Genomic DNA, 11079 nt, shown 5'->3' on the forward strand with positions numbered 1-11079 from the left:
CATTGTGTTCTACAGTGCCTGGTTTATTGCAATCAGTGTGAGACCTGTTTTAAACAAAACCTATTTTAGATCCAAGTTTGTAATATATCCAAAATATCATGTAGAGAGGCTTTTATCTGCAGATTAAAGATCATTGTTTTCAGCAAAAACGTTTGTTGTGAAATTTTTTGAAAACAAAGGGGATGTCTTTGTTATTTTCTCTAATATTTTTTGTGTATGTTCAGCTTTACTTTTTCTCTTTTACTTTTGGTATCAAATGCTCCTTATATGCTTCAAAACTGTAGTCTAGGCAAACAAGTCGACTAGTCTCAAAGATGAGGGGTCAGTGTGCCCTCCTGCCCACGCAGCGGTGTGGCTGGTCCAGGCTTTTTGCCTGCTCGTTGCTCTCCACACCAGGGCCTCAAAGGACCCCAAAAGAGCTTGAAAAATCACGAATGGGCTAGAAGAGCAGCCTTGAAAAAAATCAGGATGCCAAATTATCATAATTTAATTTCTGCTTTCACTTGCAAGCACTTTAAGAGAAAGCAAAGTAAGACACATCAGAGATCGATTTTCTCCAATATTTGATATCCATTTTGTCTGGGCATATATAAATGGTGAAAAATTTATAAGATTTATAATAGGTGAATCTTGTTAGAAGTAAAATACAAGTGACTATAGAGTCTGGAAGTACTGATATCTTTTTAATGTGATCCCCTTGATTTCTAATTCTGGGTTAAAAGTGCAAGTTTATTCCAAGAAAATTAGACACAAATCATCTAAGGAGACAGACGTATGACAATGAATGTTCAATGATTGATAGGAATGTTGCTTTAGTGCACACTGTTGATTACAATTTTGCAGTTTATTGAAATATGAATTACAGAATAACAACATATTCAACATGTTATAGCAATAAACTACTTAATTTGGGCATTTTCCATATTTCCAGTCTGTCTGGCCACCCTGAGCAACTTTAATTCAAAAGACTAAGAGTAATCATTTATTTTAGCTCCATGAAAATAGTCAACTTGAAAAAGATATCTTCCTGTATAAACTTTTCCCTAAGTGACCCCATTTTGTTCTGATCTATACTTGCCAGAAGTTGCACTATACATTGTGATCCAATGGAATATTAGAGGATATCTATGAGTGTATTTTATTGTTTTATGATTCATAAGGGAGTAGAGTAGAAAAATGGATAGTTATACATTTTTTAATTATGGAGAATCGAAAAAGTGAATATTTTGTTGAAATAAATAGGTCAGAACAGTCCTCGTGTCAGCCCTGCTCCTCTTAGAGAAAGGACTGTGATGCTATCATCCCTATGGATGAGTTGAGAGATTTAACCAATGATACATGTTTGACAGCTGTCATGAAAACAGATTTACCGAGGCAGGGACAACAGGGTGGTTATGAGCAGTGCGAAATGAGTGGTCTTATCAAAGTGCACACGTTGGAAAGTCCTGGATGTATAAGAAGTGAGGCCTTTCATTACTATCATAATACAAATGTTGGTTAAATGTACACTGTTTCAGTTCAGAAGTTAAAATGGCCTTTCTCATTAACTTAGGCTGTATGTATCTCAAGCATAGACTTAGAGATATATTTTGTAATATTTCAAAATCATTTTAAACAATGTCCTTTTTTAGCTCTTCAGTGAATACAAAAAGGATCCAGACTGTCTCCTGACTCTTAGAAAATGTGCATTTCATAGAATTATTCAAAAATAACCTGTCTTGAAGTATGTTAGCTGAACATTAGGACAGTGTCATATCCTAGAAATGTGTAATCTCATCATCTGAGGGATTACTACATTTTAAGAAAAATAATATTATGTATGATTTTGTCAGATGATATAATAGGAATATTGCTAGGAATTTGATTTATTTGTAAAAAATCCTCACATTTGTTACTTGTTAAAAAATAAACTCTACAATCTGATGCAAACTGTATGTGCAAAATGTTGTGGTAGTTACCAAGCCCTCTGGGAGGTGAGTAAACATTCCTATGCCTCTTTCCTGGTTTATTTCATTCCTAGAATTCTTTTGTTGCACGTCGACATTATGTTTCCAAAGCAAACAAACAAGCCATTTCAAGTTCAGGTTTAGTCCCCAACAACAACAAAAAAAACATGTGACAGTCATACAATTTGGCTCTGCGATCACTAAAACTGGATAAGTAAGATATTTTCTGTCATGACAGTGTTTTAGTCGTGTTTAAAATTTACGATTCTCAAGCTACTGAAAACCTGAAGAATAATTAATTTTGCAAATCTACATGTGGAATTTTTTATTTTTTTGTTGAGGCAATGACATTACAAAAGAACAAAAATTCCCAAGCATTTCTCCAAGTAGAGAACACCATTTAGTATGATGGTGACCTGACAATGTCAGAGTGTCTCGAGGATCTCAAGGGGACACAAGTAATACCTCTCTTTGCTGTCAGTTGTCTGAGTTGCGCATTCACTAAGAAGGAATTGTCAGTGGGTGGTGCTCAGGTGGTTTCCGTGAGGCCACATGTGCTGTCTGTGTGTTGTTTCTGGGTGAAGTCTATATGGGTGGTCTCTGTGGGATGTCTGTGAAATCTGTGTGGAGGTCTTATTATGAAGTCTCTGTAGGACAACAAGAGGTCTCTCTGGAAGGTGTCTGTGAGAGGTGTCTGTTGGGAGGTACCTTTGTGAAGTCTGTGTTGTATGTCTCTGTGACATGTCTGTTGTGAGGCATCTCTTTGAGGCCTCAGTGTGAAGAGTTCTCTTTTGGGAGGTGTCTGGGGTTAGGTCTCTGTGTGAGAGGTCTCTGTTAGGAGGTGTCTGTGTGTGTCATCTCTATGTGAGAGGTCCCTGTGTGGGTCCCTCTATAGCTGGCCTTACTGTGCCTTATGAAAGACAGCAACAACAGATGAGCAGTGGGACTTGCCCCTTCCTTCTGCTGCTTCCGTCAGCATCCCAGTCACTCTGGTACTTATGCTGACAGGAGCATGGGGTGCATGTCCAGCTCCCCCCCCCGACTCTCAGAATTCACCATTCGGTGCCTGAGACGACGCATGAGCACAGCCAGGCTCAAGGTCTCAGCTGTGTGACACCCTCTCCCAAGCACTCGAAGACCTGGGGCACTTCCTGCCCTGGGTCCCACCCTTCCACAGGTCCAGGCTGTACTGCTGTGCCCAGCCTGGTGGCTGCTCAGGATCCCAGAAGCAGGAACTAGCTCCAGGAAGATCCTGTGTCATGAGAATGCCTATGCTCCTGCACCCCTCAACCCTGGTCCTGGTCCCACATGTTGGGGTCCTGACAGGTGTGGGAGCAGGACCATTCCTGCTGTCATCAGATCAGGGTTGTTCTAGAACAGGACTCTCCACCACTGCAAGGACACCCGAGCTGGGCCCCCTGTGTGCCAAGTGTGGCACAAAGTGCAGAATCACTCTAGAAAGATTGTTCCTGGTCTCCCATTTTTCTGTGTGGTTTGGGGCCAGAGAGGAGGCAAGCGACACTAGGAGCAGGCCACGCCGAGGACCAATCCTGGACTGCACCACCCATTCTGGACAGGTCACTTCTGCGCTCCCGTGTGATAAATCCTGTGTGGTGTCTTCGTCTCCTGCAGGGCTCTGGGATAAGCAAGGCTAGAATCACATAAGAATTATTACGTGATGGCAGGCCAGTCTCTCATCCTTTTATGTCCCCAACTCTCCCCTGGAGCAGACCTTGGGCCATGTGTTTATGTAAAGGTCACCAGACTGGGAGTGACACTGAGTTCTCTAGTCCTGGCTTTTCCACCTGTTGTTAAGTCATCTTTTCTAGTATTCAGGAGGCAAGGATGTGCAAGCTTAGAAACTATATTGTGGAGACAATTAACCATTCCTGACTTGCTTTAATTCTGCAGATTTGGCCCTAGAGGTGGCTTCTTTATATCTGTGATCTCAGAGCTGAAGAAGGTGGAGACAGAGGTTGGGGCCCTTTCCCCTTCCCTCCTCCCATACCTGTAGATGATGATGGGACATCAGGGCTTCTCGGGCGCTGCATATTTATGGACACTCTGTGTCACTTTGCCTCCTTTCTTGGATCCAACCTTTTCAATTCTTCACCCACATCCCACCCAAATTTCACGGTATCCGACTGTCAGATAGTTACCCACATACAGTCACACACTGTTCTATTCATCCAGAATTCCTCCCCTAGGGTTAATAGAGGGAAAGGCAGGTCACCAGTGACCATGACCATTCATTCATTTGTGGCAGGAGTGAACACAGCCCTCATCATCATCCTCCCTGAGGCTCACACCTACGCACACGCAAAGCAGGAAGTGCCATCTGTCTGGTCTCTACATGTGGGAAAGGCAGAGGTGGAGGAGGGCGAGCTGTACATTTTATTCAGGCTAAGCTGAGAGGGGTTCACAAGGCCATCCCCATCGCAGCCTTCATTAGGTGAAAAGGGATCTTAAGGAGTCTTTAGGGCCCAAGAGATCCAGGGGCAAGATTTCTCTTGCTTCTGAACTCAGGGCCCAGCAGCTCCCCACTCCAAAACTTCCTGACAATTCTTGGAGCCTGAGTGGGAATGACCAACCCTGTGAGGCCCCTGTAAACCTATTTCCTACAGCTGCACGATTTCAAAGCTGAGTGGAAGCAGGAGAAAGATGAGTTGAACCAGAGCCTCGAGTGGAGTTTTTATGGGTTTTTTTCATCTTGTTTTAGAGTAGTTTTTGTTGTTTGAGTAATGAAAGTATTGTGAAAATATCAGGGGCAATGAAGGGACTTGGGATAAGGAGTAAGCTCGCAATGCCACGATCAGCCTCCCTCCATGCCCCTTTTTTCTCGAGGCCAAAGCACACACCTAGCAAGCAGAAGAAGTCACTACACCACCCTTTTATGAGAAAAAAAAAAAACATATATTGGGGAAAAGTAAATATTTTGAATATGCTAATGAGAAAAACGTTTTTCTATATGGACTAATTTTTTTTTTCTTGGAGACATATTTGCCTACTAGAAAGGGCTAGTGAAGCATGGACCAGGCAAGACCCTTCCTCGAAAAAGATAATGCCATGGGCAGTGTGGTTGGTGGCCTGGCGTGCACGGCATCCTTGGCCTATACTGGCAGGCACTGACTGGAGACAGTGTTTTCTTGGGGGCCAGGGATGGGTTGCGACTCACTTCCAGCTGCTCATCATCGAATCTGACACTTTTCAAGGACTTCCCAGGTCTGACTTGCTTTTCCCTGGTAGAACAATTTTGGTCTTTGGAGTCAGCCTGCTGACTGTGAGGGGTGTAATTCATCATTCTCGCTTGCTCTGTGGACTAAGGAAGGCAGCAGACACACACACATACTGGGGCTGGGTGTTCCCGTTTGTGCTCCTTTAACTTCGTGGCATGAAGTCCATGGTGAATGGCCATTTTCTTCTCTAGAATCTGTCCCACAGCTGTCATGAGCTCCTGAGCCTCCACATTCTCGCTATCCAGAATTGATCTGCTTTTGACTGATTGTTGGCTCTGGGCAGTGGCTGATTTGGGCTTGCACTTTTGCAAAGCATCTTGACCTTGGAATTTTTTATGGGGGAAAATCCACTGGACAAAGTGCCTCATCCTATTTTGAAGAAGCTTTCTAAAATACCCTGTTTGTTCTCTGGCAGCAGCTGGAGGTGTTTCTTCCCTACAGTTTTTCTGGCTTGGGCAGAGGAACTCATACTCCTGTCTTGACAGGTCCCCAATTTCTCGAGCTTTTCTGCATGCTCTCCTGGGTTGGGCCACCTGCAGTCCTCTCTCTCATAAGTAGGGACAAACATCTCGCTCTGATTCTTCCAAAAGCCTTGATATCTTTTGGTCCTGGGCTCCTGCTGCTCTGGACTGCTGCTTGAGGCTGCCTTGAGGCCACACAGCATCTGGAAAACTAGCTTGTCTCCATTGGGCACTCCCTGGGGATGGCACTGAGGCACCTGAGAGGCCAAGTTGTCAGTAGCAAGGGGCTTGTGTCTGGGACAGTCGTGTGGCAGGTTCTCTGACTGTACCTTTACGTTGGACTTAAACTCACTAACCATCTCTGTGTTAAGGCGTGGCTCTCCTGGATCTTGGAGAACAGTCATTCTAGGGTATAGGGGACTTTTACTGGTCCCTGGAGCCTCTAAACTACCCAAATGTGCATTTTTGTTTTGGACTTTGTCAGCACATTGGTTCCCAAGATGTCTCTAGACTCTGGTTGAAAAGCAGGGGACAATGTGGCCTTCCCTGCCTCCCTGGCTTCCTTGGCCCTCAAAGATTGGGGTCCTATGTTCATCTCTGGCACTGTTACCTGATGGCTGGGGTCTCGTGAGGCATGTAGACCACTCTTCCCTCCTGGCTCGTTCCTGGACATTGTTGAACCTGGACTGGGCTCTGTGCTGTCCTTCATGGCCCACTCCACAGTCCCACTCTGCCAGGTGAGTGTGACGGCCTGAGGTGGCGCCTGCCCTCCTGTCTAGCCAGAGAGGCCTTTGTGGTCCCATGGTCATCACCAAGTGGGATCTGTCCCAGAGCCCTCTGGATTTCCTCACACACAGGTAAGGGGGCCAGGAGAGGCCTCTCCAGGGTGGGAACTGACTCCTCTCCTATCGCTTTCTCTCCCAGATGGGGCTGAGGAAGTTTTCCAAGGACCTCAGCAAGCTGGACTATCGAGTGGTCTCCAGGGACACAGGGAGCTGAGGGAGGAAAGGCAAACTGCAGAGTGGGTGAGGGTTGAACCTTTTTTAAGATTTTAATGGACTTGAGCTTGAGGGGCAGGCCCCACATGTGCCTCACCCAAAACTTTGTCATACGTGCTTCTAGCATATCTCGAGGAAGGAAACCCTGTGGGAGGTGTTCACCCAGGGTTCCCAACCCTTTAAGATTCCCAAATTCCTGGTTTCCATGTGAGCGTTGGACTTGGGAGAAGCATGGTTGACAGCAAGCCAGGATCGACGCACACTCACGGGGATTAAACCCTCGCTGGTTTGCCCCCAATTCCTGCCTAAATGGCTTTTGGGATGTTTTCTAGATTTTTGTCTAAGCTCCTCGGCAAACCACTTGTCAAGTCCTTTCTTAAAAGCATCCAGTCATTTTCTGACCCTTCAGAGTCTACTTCCTGAAATGCCACAATAGGCCTTTCGGAGGACCTGGAGAGGTTTTTAGGGACCTTGCTCATGTCTTGCTTTAGCTGGAACCCCACCTTCTGTGCATCCTTGCTGCTTTCACCTGTGAAGGAAGAGGGCCGTGAGGCCCCATGCTTGTCCTTTACCGGACATTTCCCTGGTAATTCACCCTGAAGCTGCCTTAGTTCCAGAGACTCTTGTATCTTGCGAGGTTTTTTGATAAGCCATTTTTTGTGGTTTTGGATAAGCCATTTTTGGAGGTGTTGCTCCAGTTGCTTCCGGAGCTCTGGACTGATTGGAAAATTCTCGGGAAGGATGGAGCCCACCCAGCTGTCCTCGGGAAGGTTGGGAGTGAAGATATTAAAGACTTCCTGAGATCTTTCGATCACAGACGGCGGAGCCCACCCACTTTCTAGTTGCTTCTGCAACAAGGGCCATTCTGTATTTTGAATCTCAATTGAGGTGAGAGATTTTAGCTCATTCCGGGCTGTCGGGCAAGACACACCACAGGCTCTAATCTGGGATGGAGAAGAAGGTCGTAGGATTTGTACAGAAGATTGGAAATGGGCCTGGGCCTGAGCCAGAGGTGGGGCCTGTAATTGCAGCATCGTTGGAATCAAGGCTTGAGGTTGGAACTCCAGCTGGGGCAGGGGCTGGGAATGGGAAAGCAGTGGAGGTAGTTTAGCCTGCAGATGAATTGGGCAGGCATTTGAGATTCCATTGAATAAGAATGAGGGAGACTGTAGTGTGGAAGAATTCTCAGAGATCCAGGCAGTAGCCACCGGGGATTCGCTGTGCAGAGAGGGGAGACCCCAAAAAAGCTGGTTGTATTTTTGCTGTAGATGGTCCCCCAAGACCTTAGGATATGAGAGCTGCTGAGGACTAGGCAGTTGCTCTGGCTTATCTTTCGCGGTCCAGAAGGGTTGGGGGATTGTGGTGTCCTGCTCAGCACCTAGTGGTTGCAACATTTTCCCCAAAGAATTCAGGTGGTAGTCTGGGCTCATTTGTTTTGGATACAATCCGTCTTTGTCTTTTTCCTTCCAAATCTTTATCTTGATTCTCTCTGTGACTTGTATCTCCAGGAGATTCTGGTCATCGGATTTGAGTAAGGAGGGGCTAACAGCCTCTACCATTCTGTCTGTGGAGTCTCCCCTGAGTAAGGCCTCTTGTGAGTCGTGGGACAAGTGCTGTTGTTGAGATTTGAACCGTGATGAGCTTGAGAGGCACAAGGCTTTGGTAGCCACCTGCCACCAAGACAGGGTCAAAATGGAACAGCTTGAGTAGTCAAGGCCTGAGATGGCTGGGACTGGGATGGGAGAAACTGACCAAGGTGTGTTTGGAGACGAAGTTTGTGGGATGGTGTTGAGTGGGAATGCCATTAAGTCACACTGAGGAAGTGTCATAGTGGAGTCTGGCAGTGGGGGCACAGAGGAGGCTGTTGGAGGTGTAAAGTGGGTCTCTGAATCAGGGGATCATGAGGTGGAATGGAATAGTGCAAGTGGCCACGGTGAAAGGCCGTTCAGGGGAAGGACAGACTGGTGGCTAAGAGGCACTCAGGGATGAGCGTGAATGAACAGAAACTAAGGAGGTTGTTGGACTTTGTGACAGGGCAGAGGCCAGAGGTAGCAGGCGTTCAGTCAGAGGAGCTGGGGAAGCCAACGGGGACATGACGGAAGCCGCATCTTCCACAGGCTCTGCACAGGGCTTGTGGGCTCCCTCAGGAACTGCTTTGCACGCCTCACCAGTGACTTCTTGACCTGAGCTCTGACAAAAGCTGCCTTTGTCAGGGAGCCTTCCCAGGTGGCTGCAGGACACGGAGGCACAAGCTGCAGCCAGGGGCACATGGGGCCAGGAGATCCTGCAGGGTGGGCACCTGGTGCCTAGGGTCCTCCCCATCCCCGACATTTATTCCATAGTGCTCCTGCTGTCTGTCACCCCAGGGCTGTAGCCACACCCATACCCCATTGCCCTCCCTTCCACGTCAGTTCAAGGTGTCCAGCAGCCCAGAGGGTGGCGGACCCGAGAGAAGGGGAAGATTCTTTACCTTTGCAGAAGAGAAATCAGGCCCCAAGTCTCTTCCTGTTCTTTCAGACAATCTCTGCAAACTGGAAATCAAGAGACTGGGTCACGTAGTGAAGTCAGAGCCTGGGGGTCTTACAGGAGGCTAGGGTAATGGCCCTTTAGGGGAGCCACCTTGAAGGGAGGTCTCTGGAGCCCAAGCATTCAAGTCAAGGACAATAATTCCTGACAGTGATGGCAAGGCTCAAGAAAGGTAGAACTTTGTCATTTACAAAATGCTTCCACATCCATTACCCACTGCAGACCACACAACTGCCCCGTGGGGGAGGAAATTCAGGGGACATCTCACAGAGATTTCTTCTGGGATTACTAACGAACTACCTATGAAAGGAAAACACCCTATGCAATAAACCCAACCATTTGTTCCCTATGGCCAGACCATGGAGAACCTATAGAACAAAAACTGAGATTACTGGCAGGCTTTTAATGCTGCGTAGCTATACCATCAGAGGAAAATAGGTAAACAAAGTCTTTAAAAATTCGTGGAAACTAAGAATCACATATAAACTGAATTCCTCAAACACCCGGGGTCTCCCTCATTCTCTTTCTCAGAGCCGTGTAGATCAAGTCGCCTTGGGCATGGTTGATGCCATTCTTGATATTTAGTAGAGGCCAGACCTCTGAGCACAAGTTCATCAGTCCTGTCTATCTTTCCTACTCCTCTTTCTCTAACTTCTCTCAAACTCAGTGCCTCCCATTGGAATTGCAAACACCGGCTGAGGTATGACTTCACCCAGACTCCAAATTAAGACTGCTCAGCCACTTTCGGTCAGATGAGTCTTGGCGAGCGTTCTGTCCCTTCCTTTCAGCTTCTTGCTTTCATTTCCTCTGGGGGCTTGCTACTGGGAAGCAGTGGGCTACAAAAGTTCTCCCGGGCTAATTCCCTGATCTTGCCCCTTAGCCTTTTCCTTGACCCATCCCCTCTCTAGCAGGAACTTATATCCAGGGAAGAGGCAGGATGCGGTTGCCGTCCAGATAAACTCTCCAACCTTGTCCCCTGTCTGTCCTAGCCTCATTTCTCAATTGGTCTGGGACAGCAGAGCAATCTCTAGAGAAAGCCCTAATCGCTTGGATTTGGGTTTGGCCACCACCGACTCTGTTGGGTTTTCTTGGCCTTTGTCCCCAACGAGGCAGAGACATTAGGTAGCTCTCCTCTTCCCCCGAAGAGCTAGACTTCTTTATTTCTCTCTGTCCACCCTGGATGCTCCGACAATTTTTAATTTAGCCCTCATCCCCAGCAGTGTGGGACTAACAAGGTAGCTCTTCCTGGAGGATCTAGCCTCTTCTCCCCTTCTCTTTCTGTTCCTTTTCTATCTGCCCAGGTGTGGCTCTCTTACTCCAAGTTTATGCTTCTTGAAGGTCATTGAGTTTTTGGTATGTGTAGATTGTTTTCATCAAATTTGGAGACTTCTTGGTTATTATTTGTTCAAATACTCTTTCAGAGTATGTCTTCTCTTTGTCTGGGACTCTATGCATTGACTTGTAAACTTGATGCTATCTCATAGTTATTTTTCATCATTTTTTCTGTTTCTCACACTGCATAATTTCAACAGACATATTATACAGTTTGTTCATTCTTTCTTCGACTTGCTCAGATCTGTTATTGAACTCCCCTGGTGAAAGTTTTGTTTCAGTTATTGTACTTTTCAGCTCTTGAATTTCTCTTTGATTCCTTTTTATCGATACTCTTTACTTAGTGAAATATTATTCCTATATTTTTCTTTTATCCTTAGACATTCTTTCCTAGGGGTCATTGACCATATTTAAAACAACTGATTTAAAGTTGTTTCCTAGGAAGTCTAACATCTCCTTCCTTAGGAGCAGTTTCTTTTGATTATACTTTTTCCTGCATATGGATCTTACTTTCTTTTTTTTCTCCCCCTTGTTTAATAGTTTGTTGTTGTTATTGTTGTTGTTGTTATTGTTGATAACT

General features: G+C 46.1%; 1 protein-coding gene across 1 annotated transcript; it reads right to left on the bottom strand.

Moving 5' to 3' along the window:
• Positions 1 to 6653: 6653 nt before the first annotated feature.
• On the bottom strand, positions 6654 to 8418 carry LOC120598439 (spermatogenesis-associated protein 31A6-like). Its single transcript, XM_039857238.1, has one exon. It carries the CDS (start codon positions 8198 to 8200, stop codon positions 6947 to 6949), a length of 1254 nt encoding a protein of 417 aa, XP_039713172.1. The 5' UTR covers positions 8201 to 8418; the 3' UTR covers positions 6654 to 6946.
• Positions 8419 to 11079: the final 2661 nt, after the last annotated feature.

The sequence above is a fragment of the Pteropus medius genome, unplaced genomic scaffold (genome assembly GCF_902729225.1).
Source record: "Pteropus medius unplaced genomic scaffold, Ma_sr-lr_union100, whole genome shotgun sequence".
Classification (NCBI taxonomy): domain Eukaryota; kingdom Metazoa; phylum Chordata; class Mammalia; order Chiroptera; family Pteropodidae; genus Pteropus; species Pteropus medius.